Source organism: Apostichopus japonicus, chromosome 21 (assembly GCF_037975245.1).
Source record: "Apostichopus japonicus isolate 1M-3 chromosome 21, ASM3797524v1, whole genome shotgun sequence".
In the NCBI taxonomy this organism is placed as follows: Eukaryota; Metazoa; Echinodermata; class Holothuroidea; order Aspidochirotida; family Stichopodidae; genus Apostichopus; species Apostichopus japonicus.
In genome coordinates, this window is record NC_092581.1 from 2,859,121 (window position 1) to 2,879,444 (window position 20,324).

The window sequence follows — 20,324 nt, forward strand, 5'->3', positions numbered from 1 at the left end:
GACATACAATCAGCGTCCATAGCCTAGTGGTTAGGGTGTCCGCGTACAGAGCGGAAGGCCCGTGGTTCGAATCCCGGTGGAGGCTGAAAGTTTTTCCACTGTTCTTGATTTTCCAACTCATTACGATTTTCATTTATATATATATATATATATATATATATATATATATATATATATATATATATGTATATATAGTTATATATATATATATATAGTTATATATATATATACATATAAATATATAGTTATATATATATATATATATATATACATATATACATATATATATATGTATATATATATATATATATATATATATACATATATATATATATGTATATATGTATATATATATATTTATATGTATATATATATATATATATATATATATATATACATACATATATATATATGTATATATATATATATATATATATATATATATATATATATACATATATATATATGTATATATGTATATATATATACATATATATATTTATATGTATATATATATCTTTGTGTGTGTGTGTGTATAAACATACAACAACAGTATCACATTAAAATTTCACCAAACAACAGGAAAATGCACAAATCTATTGATTTTAAAACATTTTGAGTAAAGAATAGAAAAATCGTAATGGTTTCTTATTTGCTGCCTACATTTAAGTGAACCACTTTCTTGCTAAAGTCCTCCCAAAGTTATATTTTTTTCTCATTTGTTTATGGTCTGTAACTCGAGCTGCGCATCCATATTTTGTGTTTGCTTTTATTGTGGATTTATACTAACACTTTGCTGTGTTCTTTATGAATATTTGATTTTACTGACAGTGTTATCATGTTTTGTTTCATTTGCAATTCTTGTGCCTAATTGTGATGACTCCGGGTGGATATACACCAGGTGGGATATACTCCAGGCCAGGGTGGAATATACTCCGGGTGGGATATACTCCAGGTGGGATATTTAAAGTTAACACATAAGTGTGTTTACTGTATATATCTCCTCTGGATATTTCCTTTAACCCTGGCATACCAACTGGGTCAACTGGTGCCCCAGTTTGAACAAACATTGATTTTACTTAAAAGTTTTGATTTTTCCTATCCTTCAACCTTCATTTAAATGAGAAGAAATAGAAGAGAAGGAGGGGGAGGGAGGGGGGCAGGGGGGTTGGGGTTGTCCAGAGATCCCCACTAAAATGACTTCTACCCACCTGCTCATCCCCAAAAAACTTATGCCCTGAATACTGTAGTACAACTTAACATGTTGGACCCTGCTGGAATATTCCCATATAATTGATTTATAAAAAGTAGGGACCCAGATGCAGGTTGAAGGCTGGGGGGAGGCAGGGCGAGTGAGGCAAGGTTAAGTGGTTTTGAAATTTTCGCATACAGTCGCACCACGCCCATGTGAGAATAATTTCTGGACATGTCTATTTATGTACCTACTGAAATTATTGTTTTACATACAATTGCTGAAAAAAGGCTTCAGAGATTTATGAAGATTTAGTCACATAGACGCTCCAGTTGTTGCCTCTGTGTAATGGTAACGATCCCACAAATTTGTACTCTGTTAATAAAAGTTCCTCTTAAGCATTTTTTCAAATCTTAAGAAACTTTTTTTACAAAAATGAGTGAACATAACAAGTTGGTTTACAAAATTTCGGTTTTTGCGAAGACTTGAAATCCTGTAAGATATTTTCTGGTCAAGTGTCATCAATACTTTTGGTGAAACCGTCTTACTTTGACCAGTCTTGGTGTCGAGGAATGGTTAAGATCAAAACGGTGTGTTTTTTTTTAGGATAAATTTTTTTTTTGGTAAAATTCTTCGAAGGTAATTTATTGTTTACTTTCAAAAACTTGAAGACAACCCAGATGGCACCAAGGGTTTCATGCACAATTGCCAATTGTCTAGGATTTATGTTAGCCGATAATATCAGAGGCAGCCTGGCCCTCCGTAATTGACGCTTGTGCGAGTAAACTTCACAGATCTCCGAATGATTTGTTCAAATAAAAACCAGACACCGAATCGATGAAAAGTATGAGGAGAGGCTGCCTCTTCTTTGCCACACCATTCGGATTGAAAAGGTCACAGTGATATCTCATGAAGGAGACCAGAGCCGAACCGAGTCTTTCATCTTAATATATCTCACCGTTCTATTTTCTCGTTCCAGGAAGCAGCAATCAACAGCCGCGGGGTCGGAGATGTTAGAAGAGTGATACTGTCCAAGGATCCCGAAGAAGGTCTCGGCATTTCAATTACAGTGAGTCGTAACTGGGTATGAATGGGAAGTTTGTAATCCCCCACCCCATCCCCCACCCGACCCCATCCCCCACCCCATCCACTTCTCCCAAACCTTCTCCTACCCCGAGCTGTGCATCAGACAGGTCATGACAAGAGTAAGGCCCATGAATGGTTTTGCCTAGCCTGAATGGTCCCTGGATCTGCAGAAGCTGTTACAATCAAGTAATCCCAACTAATCCCTCATTCCAGTGATAAGATATCGTAGAGGGGGGGGGTTGGGGGGGGAATGTGGAATGCACAGTTTACCTTATAATATAGTCAAATTACTTTCATTTTACAAACTGTAGTCAGCAATCCATTGTATGCATCATCGCTTAGGTAGAGTAAGGGGTACCCACTATCCAGTTATATGTATCAACAATGTGTGCCTCGTTGGGAATAAATGAATTTTTCAAAGTTTTAACCAATGACGAATGGATTTGATAGAAGTAAGTGTCTCTCTGCATGGTGGAGATGAATCACAGCAAAACATTTGCAAGAACAGATACTTACAAGAAGTGCCAGCAAAATGTATGTCAGGGAAATAATTATAGTGGTCAAATTTTGTGTAGCAGTTAAAGCCTCTCCATTTCTTTCGTCTCTCACAAAATGCTATGTGCGTACTGTGTAAAAACAAATGCTTTGCATACGGCTTGGACCATTTTGCCTAGCATTCTGCGATGCGATAGCGGATAAAATTATTTCTGTTTGTTGCGTATTTTATGGAGTCAATGGTGGACCTTGAAAACTATTTAAAAAAAAAAATTTAAGCCCCAATGTGACAGACTTTCTATAGTGCAGTGGTGGGTTCTAAGTAAGTATCTAATTCTTCCTCCCCACCCCCTTCTCCCCCCTCCCCACAAAGAAGAAAATAGAAAGGAAGTGAGTGAGTCCTAAGAGACAAGAAGAAACAGTGAGATAATAGTTATTGCTCAAGGCTTCAATTCTGACACAGAAAGTCAAAATCTCAGATTATATAGCACAAAGGGAGTGTACAAAGAATATTTAGGGTGGATGGTGGTAGTAAGGGAGAGGGGGGGTGGAGGCTTTCAGAAGGGCAGCAACAAGACTTTATAAGTTCAAACTGAAATGTAACAAAGTTTAAAATCTATTCCCTTTCATTACATTTTCAATAAAAATTTAATTCACAAGGTCTTTTGTCCAGTGCCTGAGTTTACAAGACTATAAAGCAATCTTTTGCATTAAATTTTCACTGCTAACGTTTCTTTTGAAAACATCTCACCATTTTGCCTGGAAGCCACATGGAACTCCTGTGGCATTTAAATGAAATTTGAATAGTGTGCACGTCGAGAAAATGTTCATTACGTCGCCGCGGGGATAGTCCGCAACTAGCTGCCTCGGGCGTAGTTTGCGTGATTTGACTATATTAATAAAAAATAAAAGAAGCTTGCACAAGTCCCTAGTCAGAGTGGCAGTGGACAACATTTTAGCATATTTAAAGGAAAACAAAATTACTGTTCCTTATATAGATGTGAAGTTTACCAGTAACGTTCAGAAAAGAAGTTTGCGAAACAGATGGAGAGTAGTTGGGTGTGAAATATTTTAAAGCTGTTACATGTATTGACGTTGAATCATCATAGTTAAATTTTTCCACGTTTCAATTATCATATTGTAAATCAATCCATAAAGACAATTTCCATTTTCACTGTAAAGCAATCATCATTGTTGGCCAATTTTATATTTAACATCAGGATTTTGAAAAATGTAGGTTTCCATGGATACCCGATGTACTGGAACAAAGGGAACAGGAGAGGGGGAGGTAGAGGGGATGGAAGAGTTATGCAAATTAGTTAATGCAAATTAGGCTACTTCGATATCAAGCAGTGGAGATTATCTTCACAGACCAGCAGTTCTCATTGCGCGATACTGTATAGCACAAAAGATTACATGCTCTGCAGTCTGGCTGCAGCCCAATCAGCATACTACTAGTTTTGACACAGTGCCAACAACTGACTGCAAACTGCCCGACTGAATGGAACCCTGACTCGACTGTACCCGAGGAATAAATATGGATTGAGTCGGGCAGTGTGCTTGAGAATAAACTGGGCAAGAATAATGTCAGTGCTCCCACTTTCCAGTTATTACACAAATGTAACCAATCGCAGGAAATTAATTTTGGATGTGATCTTAACGAGCACGGACCTCTGACTGAGAGCACTGGTTGTGTGCTGAACCGTTGTCAGCTGTGCGGGGGGAGGTCAGTCATTAAAGACTAAGGGGAAGGGGGGTTGATCAGTCGTCCACTCTGCAGGGGTCAGTTATTAAAGACTAAAGGGGGAGGGGGGATCGATGGCAACAGAAAACTAGGTCAAAGTATTCTAGCCAAGTAAGGATACCAGGTGCCGTCGTCGTCTTCGCGGATTATGAATCATATTTATATATTTTTATCAACATTTCCAGATGATCATATCGGGACAAGTCAGACTTTCCACGTCAGCCAGAAGCTAGCAATAATCCCAAATGACATATCTTCTTTCGAGAATTTATGAATTTGATAACTAGAAAAATAAAGAAAGCCGAGACGCCATTTTGGCACATGAGTTTTCTCCATTTGTAATTTGATAAGTTCATATATATAACTTTCTTATGGCTTCTCAAATAGTGTTAGTCTAGAACGTGTGTAAACTGAGAGGCCAGTTTACGCTTACGTTTTCTCCATTTTGTAATTCCATCTGTGCCTCGGATTTACCTATGTATGCATATATCTATATTTATCTACTATTTATGCATACATTTATGTGAAATCTGAAATCTACAGGAGTTTCATAAACTCACTGAAAATGGGCCAAAATTTGACAAGATGAGCTCTCCCTATACATAAATGGCAGCTAGTTCTTTACAATTTGCCTTCAAGCTTTTTCTGTTAATGGTCTTATTTCCTGTTGGGATGCATATATATCCTAGTGGAGACAGGATATTTAACAAAAGCTGCGGTTAGCTCTTATCCTCGTCATAAGTTTACGAGTGAAAATACACATCTGTGTGAAATGTATATGTCAAAGTAGAGTGTATGTGTATGATACTGATTAATGTATGTCTGATATGCTGAAGTATATTTGGGGCTGAAGTTTCATCCTTTTTTATTGATCACACTTTAAATTGTGGTCATATTTTTTAAATAATCCACTTAAAATTCATTCTCCTATCTGAATAAATTTTGACTTTATATAATTGGAATAAAATAAAAGGGTAAAAAAATTAAATTGAAAAATTGGAAATATTCAGTCTTGCATATTAGTATGTATTCATTAACCTGTCTTTTGTCCCTTCTGTTATTGTTACTTGTCATTTAGCCTTTGAAGAAGATCCTGCTAGGATCGAAACGTCAGGCCAACTTACTTTTACACATTCTCCTACTAGGCTCTCTAGTGGATAAGCAGTTTGCTAACAGTTTTATTTTTTTTTGATGTTAGTATGTACACGAGATCAGATGTTCACTTCATTTTGACCATTTTAATACCCGTTCCATCCCTGCCCTCCCCTCTCCACCCCACCCCATCCCTTCACCTCCCTTCCCTCCTCTTTGGTATAATTTGAATACTTGAAACTATTGTATAATAAGCAATTACTTCTGCTTCCTCCTCTATCAGGGTGGCAAGGAACATGGCGTGCCAATTCTGATTTCTGACATTCACGAGGGTATGCCCGCACAGCGCTGCCGGGGGCTGTACGTGGGGGACGCCATCCTGGCGGTCAACGGTATTAACCTACTGGATGTCAAACATTCTGATGCAGTCGATATATTATCACAGCAGGTAATGAAGATATAATAATCAAAACATCACTTCTTTTTATTTCAAATTTTCCTTTTTCTGTACACCTTTTGGCGTGTCTGGCATTTTTTGCAAGATTTGGAAAAATTCTTCATATTTTCTTTTTTTTTTTCTTTCAGGATGATGAATATATCATCTAAGTAAATTGTCTGGGAAAAGATAAAGCATGTGTTTAGTTTCAGATGTCTTTCACAAATATTGCAAACATTACATATTTAAGTAACTTTAATCGTGAAAAAGAAGACATGTTTAACATGTAAATTGATGGCTGTCTTGGAAGCAACAGAGCTTCACAAAAGCATGGCTCGACACGATTTTGAAAAGAAGGTGAAATGTTTTTTGCTCAAACTGAACCTGTTGAATTCTGGCGGCTAGCATTAAACTCTGACCTTTGTTTTTCGCTGTCATGAAAAGGATCATATTTTGCACCCAAACTCATCAAAATTGTGAGAGATCGGCCAAGTAAATTTCAACAAATAAATTTTGAAATTTAAATTGATACACACAACACAGAAGTAGCCAAAGTAAAGTTGTTTTCCCCTATCAAGCACATCAATCCTATCTTTTCCTCGTTTCTTTCAAAAATAAGTACTTAAAATTTGTCTGCTTTAGATGTAAAAAGAAGTTATTGTTGTATCACTGAAGGATCTCTCCTCACCCACAGGCGTTCTGAATTTTACAGCTGGGTGATAATTTAAAAAGATAACAAACTTAATCAATCATTTATGAAATACATTATAAAGTTGATTTTTTTACTGCCATAAATGGAAGAAACATCTGTCAAATTTTCGTGTATGTCAGCCGATGTCAAACGCAATGTCTGGCTCGACATAAGTGTGCCAATCTCGTGGCGGCTGTGACGTCAAAAGAAATATTCCTGTTAACAAGCAACGCACTGTCATATTTCGTCGCGTCTGCGATAAATTGCTTGTGAGTTATGATGCTTGTGAGGTACGATGAATATTCACGTTCTCGGCCCGTTATCTGGCAGAACAATTCCGCAAAGTTTGCATCGAAAAGTCCCTTTTTACGTACTATTTTGGTAAGGTTGCCTCGTTGTGGTCATTAGACCAAACTGTGCAAGACTGTTTCCACTCAGAATTTGAAAACTTTAGAGGAAAGGAACAGGGTATGTGATATTATTGCTAGATATATTGTAGTATCAGATCCAGTGACTAAATGAATAAGTGGTGTGTGATTGTACAACTTTTGTAGGGGGGAAAAAATAGGAAAAATAACTAAATGTGGTAAAAGAATTGGGTGAAAATAATTCACAATAACACACTACGTACTGAGGCCTCATGGTTTTGTAAGATCTGAGAAGTGATTTCAGCAATGTTACCAATGTCCAACATGTTATTCATATAGATAAAGCAGTTGCTTGTATAATTAATTAATTAATATGATTAGAACGCCAGAAAATATAAACAATAAAACCAAGAGGGTATGTTTAAGGTAGTAAGATGCAGCTGCAATTTAGCTGAAATTACGTTTTTGAAGGGTATTTGTATATTAAGATTGAAACAGATGGAATGCCTGTCACCAAGACCTAGTTGTTTGATTGGATTGAGATTGGAAAAGAAAAATTAATGGCAAGGGAATCCAGTACAATAAAAAAAACAAAAAAAAACAGGATGTTCTTAATTTGAAAAGATTGTTGTACATTTTGGCAAAATCTTGAAAAGTAAATTAATTCATTGATTAAATTGATAAAATAGCCCCTTCCCTTTCAGTACCATTCCCCCCTCCCCCTCCCCCCCTAAATAAAAGAAGGAAAATAAGAAGCATGGACATTGGAAAGAAGATAATCTGTAATATATCTGCTTTGGATGAAATTTACATTTCTGTGAGATTTCTATCCATATGTTGGAATAATATATAGAAAGTAATAAAAGACTACAGTCCATAAACTTGATAACCAAACCTATAAAAAATATGTTATAGTTCATTTCAGTTTTTCTTTCATATTTCCAATATTGGATAATAAAAAAAAATTATGATTTCTGAGAACCATATTCCGAATTTTACTTCATTTATATCGATCGATCAAGTTTGTCCCAAGATGATTGGATAAAATGAGATTTATATCTCCGAGCACTGTTATGAGAAAGGCCATGCCCGTTAGCATCACAGAATCTTCCTACGACAAGTAATTATCTGCAGAACATCGGCTAGATGTTTAGCTCTTCATTTACATTGCAAATATTTTTCTTTTTTTTCTTTTATAAATGTCACCTGCGAGGATAAAGATGGTTTGATAAAAATATGAAAGCAACAAGAAAAAGGGAGGAAAAAAAAAAAATTGGATTTTCCATCAGAGATGATGTCATGAATAATGCGGATTGTTAAATGAAGATTAGATCGTGGATTATAATTTGCTCGTCATATTTCTGAAGAAAAATTATCAACTGTGGAATTTTTTTTTGGAAGTGATATGTAGCTACTGTAGTTAGGGAGCGTGTACATTTTTCACTGTTCAAAAACATGATTTGCACAAGTAATATTTTGGCATGTTTGCTCGAGATACTAGGGCGCGAATTGTGTATCAATAACTAACTACTGTACAGACATTACTTTTGTTTGTGAGATAGACCGTACTCATCACAAAAGATGTTTGGACTGCAAAATGTTGTCATTATCTTGGTTGTTACATTACCTATAAAAGAAACGGTTTTTCTATGGTTACATATATTGCTTCAGAAATTTACTAGGATAAAAAAAAATTGAAAACTGGGTTGCTAGTTCAAGTATATTTCTAAAGGTTCCAACCATCAAAAATTTATAAAAAGAAGGTTACACCTTGCAAAAACTACTATTCTTGCAAAAACTCCTACTCCTTGGCTGGCTACAAGAGAGGTTAATAATTTGATCATTTATTGACAATATTTGCTTGTAACTTCTCAATTGTCTTTCTTTTTTGTTGTTGCCACAGGGATCGGAGAGGAGGAGAGGGGGAGGGGGGGTGCAATACTGATGTTCTACCAAAATCAGAAATAATCGGTTATCAGAAATAAACGTAGAGTCAAATTGATCACAAAAGATCAGACTTTTGCTGCAAACAGTTTTTTTCCCATTTGACACTCCATTCTTGGAAGTGTTTGTCTCATGGGTGCTATTTATCTCAAAAAACAACTTGCACCATTTCAACGTAATTAGTTAGTAGAGTTCAGTAATTAGAAAAATATCTCGGTACTCGATATCAATAAAACCATTAACAACGCAGTGGATTTGCCTGACTAATTTAAGTTTTGTGCCAAAAAGTAAATTTGGAGACTTTTTCTATTTCGCTATCTTCACATGTGACTAAAAATACTAATATGTAAACAGTTTGCAGGTGATGTAATGATGAGAAAAGACATAGAAGTCCTTAATATAATTGTTCATCGACCGACTCATTTGTTGGAGAAAACAAGCTGGGATAGAGGGTATGTCGGACAAGAAAAAAAAAAAAAAGGTACTAGAAAATTCCTGTCCCTTCTATAACCTAACTCAGATCCATCCTCCCCCCCCCCCCCCTCTTCCCCATCCCTTTCTTTACCTCCTTCATTTTTCCTTTGTTTTTCAATCTCCCATAGTTTAGATGAATCAGCTCCAGGGTTGTAATATCAAAGAACTAAATGAAGTAAACCACCATACCCAGGGTTGTATTACCTTCCTGTAAACATTTCAAAAAAGATGTTCTTTCACACCGTCAGAGTAGCATATTAAATAATGCACAGTGTTACTTCTGGTGCGGTTTGTCTCTGGTCTCCCATATTCTCCCCTTTTGGTAAGGTATGAAAAAATAAATATATAAATAAATAAATATATATATATTTAAATAAATAAATTGAGAATGACATTTGTATTATTCACCTTTTAAGCTGTAAATAATCAAGGAGCAGATGATCAGATCGCTTTCGATGATAAAATTTGAGCCTGTACCTCTGAAAGTAGTGGCAAGCTCATAAGCTATTAAAGTCCCATCATTCAGTCATAGCTGGAGGAATAAATGTGAGGCCAAAGTCTTCCGAGTTTTCAACAACAAAATAAAAAGGAAAGGAGAAATAAAGAAATTGATTGATTGAAGAGACATAAGTCATTCATCAAAGACAGGTTTGGGACTAAATATTAGAAAACAATATATATAAAAGACATGAACAAAATGAGTCATTCTGACTCTGACAACTAAAATATATATCTTTGGGGAAACTTTTTGACTTTACTTCATTCTCAGGAGAAATTGTTTTCTCCAAAAAGGAGAAAATAAAGTTAAGCCCAGATAGAAAGTAAATCCAATTAACCTAATAAAAAGTTGTCTTGTGTTTCGAAAGTTTGGGTTTAATTCATACCAAATCCAGAATACTGTTTCATTGATGTAATTTAACAAAAGTTTACACCAAAAGTGGATACTTCAAAATGATGCAATAATGCACGAGATGTAAAGAAAGTAACCAGAGGCTATTCTTAGTATTGATATTGCTTCAAGCCTCTTAATTTACTTGCCTGAGGGCATTCATTTATTTAAATATGGAAATTTTTTTCAACTTGCAAATGCAAGAATTGTATATTTCCTCCCAAAAACAAAAAACAAAAATTGCAATAATGATTTTCTGACAAGCAAACCGGACTACTAGTAAATTTGTAAAAATTGATGAATTCAGAAGCGAGATTAAGTTATTTTGGTCGAGTTGGTTAGATTTTCAATACATCTTGGTATGAAAACCCCTACGACATTACAGATCAATTAGTCTGTCTAGACAGCACTTATTTCAAATAAGAAAGAAAATGGTCAAGGAGCTTTGGAAATTTCTGATTTTACCCTCGCTTGTGGCTATTTATTGATATCAATAAGTGTCAATTCATGGAGATGTAAATTATGTATGATATGAATTTTGCACCAATTTATTATGGTGGTGTCATGTCATGAAGCGGTGTTAATCATATCACGATATTAATTATAATTTTAACCCTATTCTTATCATGGTGCAGCATATATTTGGCAGTTGTGCTTATCTGCATATGGTGGTGTTATTTTACTTGGGCAAAATAAAACAAAATGGCAGTGTTAAATTATTTGGCCGTTTGGGTGTCAATATTCTATCGTCGTTTCGCTCTGAATATGTGATAAAATAGTTATAAATGATACGCTGATATTCTGTAACTTAGGCCACCATGTCATAATTGACACCACAGATATATTGGTGCAAAGTGTGCATACCATTTTATAATAAGTATTATATTGAGTTTTGTATTTAGTATTAAATCAAGTATTATTCTGAGTAGCTAGTACTCAGCAGGTTTGGTGATATTTGCTGATAATTGTTGACCAAGTATAAAATTCTGTGTCAGTAAAAATCAGTGATATAGCAACTTCTGTGGATTTTATCAGATGTGAGTTGAATGAAAAGCAAGATGTTATCAGACCCTCAATCCATGAAATTCAGACTGCAGTTTATGCCTTGAGACGGTAACCAATGTACGTATTTAATTTCAGGCTAAGGTATAAAGTAGTAGACACTGTATGTGATACATGTTATGGGGTTTCTTAATATCTAGCAGTATCACAAGAGTTGAACGTAATTTTCTTCTCTTTCAAATGAAACGAGGAGAGGAGAGCTTTCAAGTGATGAAATGACCGAAGACGTCATGTGAGCGTTCCCTCGGCACAAAAGGAGGAAATGAGATAAATGAGGGATGACGTGGGAATGTTAATTCACGTCACATTTTATCATCAACACAGCGGCTAGACTTTACCCAAATGTTCAAAAACTTCTTAATAAAAAATAAAGCAGGCCTAATATGTCGCATCTATTTTCTCACCGTTGCCTCCGGAATTAGTCCGGTAGCAAGTTTAATCATCGTGTTTTTGAAGGTTTTTAAATTCGGCAAGTCGAGGAGGATTTTGACTATCAATTCTATTTGAATGTAAACAAACTGGAGCACCTGTCTAGTTCACCATTTTCTTCCTCAAAAAATTCTGAAATTTTTGTGAACTTTTGAAATCAGTTTTCATACATCCGGTCTATATATGAAGGAACATCTTTACAGCTGTTTTTTCAATGAATTTTCCCCTTTTTTCACGATATATGAAGAGAAGGATTATGAAACTGAAAATCCTTAATACAGTTTGTATTTTTACAGTTTCTAGCGGGTACATGAAGCAGTGATTTTCGCTGTGTTTGTCACTAAGTAGTGCCGTACTATACCATCTAAATAAAGTTTAAGGTATCGGAAAACTAGCTCTTTCTCTAGTCCATCAGAATCGCTCCATTATTAACGAAGAATTACACCGTTCACTTCAGAGGTTTGCTTTTGAAAAGAGAGGAAAGGATTTTTTAGGTAACCTTGATTTTAACTGAAGCAATGCATCCATTTTCCCTTAAGTTATAGAGAGGTTAATACTTTGTGTATACCAGAACAACATATTTTTCTTGACAATTTCTGATCCATGTTCAAATACTGGGCATTTCAGAACTGAGGGTATCCTCACCCCCCCCCTCCCCACCCCCTCTCATACCTCCCTCGGTCACTAACAATCTCGGACACATTGTTAATATTTTTCCATTTCGGTTTTAACAGTATTCTTGTGAAAGCAGTTTTAGGAGAGAGTACATCAAACTCACAAACTTCCTTGGAGGCAGAAGAATCTATCTCCCTTACACTCTCTTCCAAATTTTATGAGTTTGGAAATATAATCTGTGTTATGGAGAAACATAATACGGTATAAATCACGTCGAGGAACAGGTGTGCAATGTTTACTCGCCAAATCTTAAAAATGCCAAAGAAATCGTTAGCGTGGTGCAGTAACATGCAGTGAAGTCTGTTTGTATCTCATGTGGCTTCATGGCTTGACATACATAGGCAGATATTATTATTACTAGTGTCAAACACTCAAGAAGAATCTGTATGGGTCGTCCCAGTTGTGTGTGAAAAGGGCGGGAGGGGGTGGGAGGGCGGGGCTCCATCATCCGGTCAGAGGAAGAATGTTCAGTCGTAATTTTTTTTTAAATTATTTGTAAGTGTTTTAAAGCACAACCTTGCATTTAGACTTCTATAGATATACGTTATAATTTATTTATGGTCTCAGAATGCAGCATTTGACTTCTGAGCTTCAGGATTGTTTTTGATGTGGGGTGGCCACCAGATCCCCTCCCCCCATCCCTACATGAGAGTCCCATTCAACCACCACCACCAAACAGTTTTCAAATTTGTAAATCCATTGCTATCCATGCACACTACGAACATACATATAAAGGGTTTAATGGGCTCAATCCACCACAATGGTAACATCTAGTGTAGGCTTGCCACTGGTAAGAACCAATGAAAGAGATTCTCTTGAAACTTAGAAAAGAATGGATTTTTGGTTCCTTGCTTTAGCAAAAGGAACCTATGCAGTCAGGTTGGCGTGTGTGTGTGTGTGTGTATGTGTGTGTGTGTGTGTGTGCGTCTGTGACACTTGCTTGGGTACGCTCTATCTCAATAAGGGAATGTTGGATTGAGGCCAAACTTGGACTATAGATCCGCCATATGGAGAAGGTGTGCCCTATTGTTTTTGGTGCTCACAAAGGTCACCAAAGGTCAGTTATGGTCCAAAAACCGAAAATATTAAAACTGCAATAACTCCCAGTGCCAATGTGCGACAAGGTTGATATTTTGGGACAAGTTGTGAACTGGTTAGGGAAACATTTTCAAACTTAACGGTCATGTGATCCGAGGTCACCAAAGGTCAATTAATGATAAAAAACTAGTATTTTTGCGATAACTTGAGAACGAATTGTCCGTTTGGGTTGGGAGTTGCCTCAATGTCATCCAATTGTTGACCCGCATCTTGGTGACCCTTGACCTCAATTTGACCTCTGGTGACCTTTTCGTGTTTTGGGGATTTTTACAGTTTCGATGCTATTTTCAGATGTCAAGGGTACCTTCTGATCATAAATGTCAATAGGTTGACCCCGTGTGACCTTTATGTGCGAAGTTATATGAGGTCAAAGTTTTTCGGTCGGAGTTAGGACGGTTGTACAGACTTTTCGTTTTGTTTTTTGGAATCAGGAGATTAAACTACATCTGAAACCAAGGTCAAAAGGTCAAAGGTCACATTAGAAAAAATGTGCTTATTTTGGGAGGAAACGAGCAAAAAAGAAAATGTTTGGTTTTGATGCTAGATTTGGATATCAAAGGTACCTTCCGATCAAAAATGTCAATTGATTGACACCCGTGTGACCTTCGTGTGCGAAGTTATACGAGGTCAAAGTTAATTTTCAGACATTTAATGCAACAACTCCCAGTTCCAAGGTGTGACATGGTTGATATTTTTGGACAAGTTGCAAATGGTATAGAGGAATATTTTCAAACTTAACGGTCATGTGATCCGAGGTCACTAAAGGTCAATTAATGTCAAAAAACTAGTATTTTGGGGGCAGAAAATGGGCAAAGAAAAAAATGTTTGAATTTTTATAGTTTGATGCTCTAATTTAGGTCTCATCAATCAAAAATGTCAATAAGTTGACCCAAGGTGACCTTTGTACGTTAAGTTATATGAGGTCAAAGTTAATTTTCAGACATTTAGTGTAATAACTCCCAGTGCCAAGGTGTTACACAGTTGATATTTTGAAACAAGTTGCAAATGGTATAGGGAAATATTTTCAAACTTAACGGTCATGTGATCCGAGGTCACCAAAGGTCAATTAATGATAAAAAACTAGTATTTTTGCGATAACTTGAGAACAAATTGTCCGTTAGGGTTGGGAGTTGCTTCAATGTAATCCAATTGTCGACCCGCATCTGGGTGACCCTTGACCTCAATTTGACCTCTGGTGACCTTTTTAGTGTTTTGTGGATTTTTACAGTTTCGATGCTATTTTCAGATGTTAAAGGTACCTTCTGATCATAAATGTCAATGGGTTGACCCCCGTGTGACCTTCGTGTGCGAAGTTATATGAGGTCAAAGTTAATTTTCAGACATTTAATGCAATAATTCCCAGTTCCAAGGTGTGACAAGGTTGATATTTTTGGAGTAGTTGCAAATGGTATAGGGGAATATTTTCAAACCTAACGGTTATGTGATGCAAGGTCACCAAAGGTCAATTAATGATAAAAAACTAGTATTTTTGCGATAACTTGAGAACAAATTGTCCGTTAGAGTTGGGAGTTGCTTCAATAAAATCCAATTGCCGACCCGCATCTGGGTGACCCTTGACCTCAATTTGACCTCTGGTGACCTTTTCGTGTTTTGTGGATTTTTTACAGTTTCGATGCTATTTTCAGATGTTAAAGGTACCTTCTGATCATAAATGTCAATGGGTTGACCCCTGTGTGACCTTTGTGTGCGAAGTTATATGAGGTCAAAGTTAATTTTCAGACATTTAATGCAATAACTCCCAGTGCCAAGGTGTGACAAGGTTGATATTTTTGGAGTAGTTGCAAATGGTATAGGGGAATATTCTCAAATTAACGGTTATGTGATACAAGGTCACCAAAGGTCAATTAATGATAAAAAACTAGTATTTTTGGGACAACTTGAGAACAAATTGTCCGTTAGGGTTGGGAGTTGCTTCAATGTAATCCAATTGCCGACCCGCATCTAGGTGACCCTTGACCTCAATTTGACCTCTGGTGACCTTTTCGTGTTTTGGGGATTTTTACAGTTTCGATGCTATTTTCAGATGTTAAAGGTACCTTCTGATCATAAATGTCAATGGGTTGACCCCCATTTGACCTTCGTGTGCAAAGTTATTTGAGGTCAAAGTTAATTTTCACACATTTAATGCAATAACTCCCAGTGCCAAGGTGTGACAAGGTTGATTTTTTTGGACAAGTTGCAAATGGTATAGGGGAATATTTTCAAACTTGTGATCCAAGGTCACCAAAGGTCAGCTAATGTTAAAAAAGTAGTATTATGGGGGGAGAAAATGGGCAAAGAAAAAATGTTTGAATTTTTTATAGTTTGATGCTATATTCACGTCTCACCGATCAAAAATGTCAACATGTTGACCTCAGGGTGACCTTTGTGTTTTAAGTTACATACAAGTTCAAAGTTAATTTTTTTGACATTTAATGCAATTAAATCTCAATGCCAAGGTGTGACATGGTTGATATTTTGGGACAAGTTGTGAATGGGGTGGTGGAACATTTTGAAACTTAAAGGTCATGTCATCTGAGGTCACCATTGTTATCATATCTGTTGACACGCTTGTAGGTGTCTTATATTTCTTACACTTTCGACGCCATATTTAATTCTCAAAAGTGCCTTTTGATAAAAAAATCCGATCACATTTTGTGATCACAAAAGTGTTGGCTGTAGTGTTGGTTACTTTATGGGAACATGTAGGACCACAATTACTTGGACTTTTTCAGCCCAATCTTGCTTGATAATATTATGTGTATTGTCATATACCCCAAGCAAGGAACCACAGTGCCCTTGGGCTCTTGTTATCTGTATGTACATACCTTTCTAACACCCTCTGGTGGGCTGGCCCAACCACATATAACTAACTTCACCATCCAATAACCAAATATGAAAAAAGAACATCTTGTATCGTGATATCTATAGTATGTACTCTGTTTTGACAGGCGGCTCTTTCTGTTTGTAACAAAAATATGTTACATTCAACATCACCTTTCCCTCCTCCTCAATTTTTTTTTTTTTTTTTTTTTTTTTTTTTTTACCGGGGATGTTTATCAACATAAGAAGTCGTTAACTACTAGCTGAGGGCTAAGAGGCATCCTTTTCCTTATATGGAGATTCTTCAAGACTTTAGTAATTTAGGTTTCTTTGCACTTGAAAAACAAAAGGGAAGAAAAAGGGAGTCAGTTTTGTCGAATGCAAACAGTGTACTCGTATCTGACATTCGATACAGTATAGCGCAGTGAAATACTTGAAATACTCTCAGCAGGTGAGGCTTCGGTAATTAAAAGTAAAACAGTGGCACTCGGTTGAAATTAATTATCTTTTTCTTGATTTCACATACTGTCTGTTGGATGACAGAGACGTTTATAAACCCAACCCTCTTGTTTCAAACTTGCTAAATACTACACAGCGGCCTCTGAGATGATATTCTCTGTGCGGTAGAGAAGTTTCTGGAAAAGGTCTCTGTGATATATAATATACCACTACAGAGAGGTACCCCTTTGGTGTAACTCCATTTTTGAGAGATAGGAACAAATGGATTGTCGTACTGACTGTAAATGTTTCTGTGTATGTAAAACAATAGTGAGTCAGATCTTGAGATGAACAAGTTATTATTCACCATATTTCACCAGGATTTCCTTAAAAATTAGCTCTTCATCTTCATGTTGTTTACTTTTTGGAGTTGGATAAATGCGAAAATTAATCTGTCGTATTAAAGTAACATTTGTCGGATGGAACGATCTTGTTGATCTGCTGTGTTAATAAATCTCTTTTAGTTGAATTTCTAATTTCCTATTAAAACAGAAGTTCACAGGTTTGCCTAAAATGTCAAGAACATACATATGTTGCTAACTTCAAGCCATTTTCATTATTTCTACCTGTGCCTCTTCTTTTTTTTTAGAATTTTTTTTTATTTTTTATGTTTGTCTGTCAAATTTTGTGAATCATGTCCATCTCTAAAAGTAGGTCACTCTTTTTCGTCGACTCGACGAAGCTTGCGGTATCACCTGCCGAAATTATCAACTCCGCGAGTTAACTCACACTATAAACTTCAAAGGTACGGCAGTCCCCCTTTCGACTAATTGCAGTTAAATGAAGCGTCTCCTCTTTATATCCCGAGTCCATCTCCCGTCGCTCTCCCTCTCATCATCATCTTCATCATCGTAGTCGTCGTTGTCATCATCAGAACCGCGGATTCCGTCATGAGAGTGATCAAGATCGCCGAGCATGAAAATTGACATCGTTGCAATCGAGATTACCTGGAACGTATATCAAACTTTTCTCTCATGTTTTCACTCTCCACCTCTTGCTTGGACATTTCAGTCGGGTGACATTGTGTTAGATGAATATCAACCTTTCTCTCTCTTCTTCTCTCTCTCCCTATCTCTCTCCTGATTGGACGGTTCAGTCAGGTGACATCGTGTTAGACGTGCAATTTGTGGCTCCGGACTCGGACAGCGATGACGAAGACGATGCCGATGATGAGGAGGATTCATTACCAGAGGCGTCTCCCAGGTAACCAGATGTGGGAGCAGATTTTAACTGCTCTTTTTTTTACGACGTAATAGTGTCGTTTCAATTTTAGAAGGTGTCACAGCAACGATCGTGACATTTTTAGTACCGCTGTAGTCTGCATTCATTATTAAATCAGTCGAGATTTGTGACAGTAACAGCGTAAATTGTATTTGAAGATCATTGTTAATATTTGATGGGTAATCTGCTAGGTATCTGTACAAGATTGTATTTATATCTTATCTTTTATGAGAAGGGTAGACTTGCAAAAGTAAAGAACAGGTAACAAGGTGTCCATAAAGCAACTTGTTTATATATTTCTGTTATTTATGAAAGTTACACACATTTTGAAAAAATATGTTCCAAATGTCAAAACATACCTCCATTTGTATATTGTAAGTCAGGTATTCTGAAGTTGGAAGGGGGGGGGGTGTGGGGGGAGGGACCTGTCATGAAGATGGAATGGAAGAACAAGCATAGCCATGCTGTACATTAGGTTAAGTGAAAATTCATGTAGTTAAAAAGAAACAATTTTAGGGTCGATCCAAGGTCAAGACGAGAGAAGTCTACTAGAGAGACAAAGATGTGCAATGCATTCAAGTAGTACTTTAACTCTTTAAATTATCCCATATTTCTCGCAGGCAATCCAATTCAATCAATGGTCATCCACCACTACCCAATCAAGCCCCACCGTTGCAGAACCAAACAGCCCACGATTCCAACAAACCTAATTCCCAAAGAGTAAATTCAGTCCGAGATTCCCCGTCGTCCGCGACGGCGTGTAGCAACAACCACCACCAGTCCCCGGCTCCGATGTCCAAAAGCGGTAAAGTGAGGGCGTCCAGTTCAACCCAGACTCCGCCAGAGATGGCAGCAGACCTGCCCGAATTCCAGCCGCTCACGCCGCTCACTACCAGGCCTTCCAGTAAAAGTTACGCTGAAAGCACTCCCATCGTCGGCAAAGACCCGGACACCATGTCGACGTCTAGTAAGGACAATCTACTGCAGGTGGGATCGGTCAGTTTCGATGCCGTTCAATCGACCCAAGAGGGAATGGACAATGTTCTCTTCGTCGGCGAAAACGACTGACCGTGTGACCGTGGTCAATCTCGGAGAGAGAGTATTGTCGTGACCTGAAATGGGTGGAGGGGGGGGGGGGGGAATGGATGTTAAGTTGTTGTATAAATTGAGAGAGATATAAAAAAATTCAAATTAGGTTTTTTAATTTTGGTTATAAGAAGCAATTTCTTTATTAGCGATAATATGGTTTGGCTTTCAATTGTGAAAGAACAAAAAAATGTTTGGTGAGAAATGATTTTTGAAAATTATAAAATGACAAACAATTATTTGTGGTTGCTTTCTCTCAACCCTTGAAATCTGGCAGTCTCGGGGTCCATATAAACTTTGTCGACGGTGGACAAGATTGGCTCATATCAGGTCTGAATATTGGCCGATGCTGATAAATTGCGGTGTATACACCTAGTACAACTGACAGGTTTTAAGCTTAGAATAGATTTTAACACTGTTAATGGTCGGAATTGTTTGGCCTCCGTTAAATCAAACCACACACACAAACTGTATAAAGGGAGTGTTTTCAAATAACTGTTACAAGCAACAGTGACTCTGGTTATAAAATCACCAGTATTGGACTCCTTGCTTTAACATGCTGTGAAAAGAATTGCTTAAATTTTTGCAAACACTCTCTACCTTCAGGGTTCTGACCGGCAAATTATTCCCAAGTTCCTCCAATACTTTGTAACACATAGAGAGAAGATACTATAAGGATGCACTTAAAAAAGCTTACTAAAAGTTTAAAAATGAGTGACCATTTAAAGAGGAGGCAGAAGGGAATAGGCCAAGAGGGGGGGGGGGGGGCAAGAGGGGGTAATACTGAGGACCTTCAGCAAAGGTCTTTTCTGTTGATTACAGGGGAAAGTAGTTTGCAAAACTTGCCCAAAATTTGTACAATGTCAGACAAATATGATCGCTACTTCGCATTTGTGTCACTATTGCAACTTTGGTTTGTTTCAGTTTTAATATCTGTTCAATTACCAACAAAAAAACTATCCAGTAAAAAGAAGTTGTCTTCAATCCATTTTCGTTTTCTGCCTGAAATTGATTGAGCTCG

General features: G+C 36.9%; 1 protein-coding gene across 3 annotated transcripts in view; it reads left to right on the forward strand.

Annotated features, from left to right (window-relative positions):
- The window catches only part of LOC139962610 (Golgi-associated PDZ and coiled-coil motif-containing protein-like), an 82,891-nt gene extending 63,169 nt beyond the window's left edge, over positions 1–19,722 (forward strand). For all 3 annotated transcript variants that reach the window (XM_071962746.1, XM_071962747.1, XM_071962748.1), the window contains 4 exons: positions 2,172–2,261; positions 5,893–6,057; positions 18,093–18,199; positions 18,838–19,722. In XM_071962746.1, the coding sequence (XP_071818847.1) occupies positions 2,172–2,261; positions 5,893–6,057; positions 18,093–18,199; positions 18,838–19,285 (810 nt within the window). In that variant the 3' untranslated portion in view covers positions 19,286–19,722. The remainder of the gene's footprint in view (positions 1–2,171; positions 2,262–5,892; positions 6,058–18,092; positions 18,200–18,837) is intronic.
- Positions 19,723–20,324: the final 602 nt, after the last annotated feature.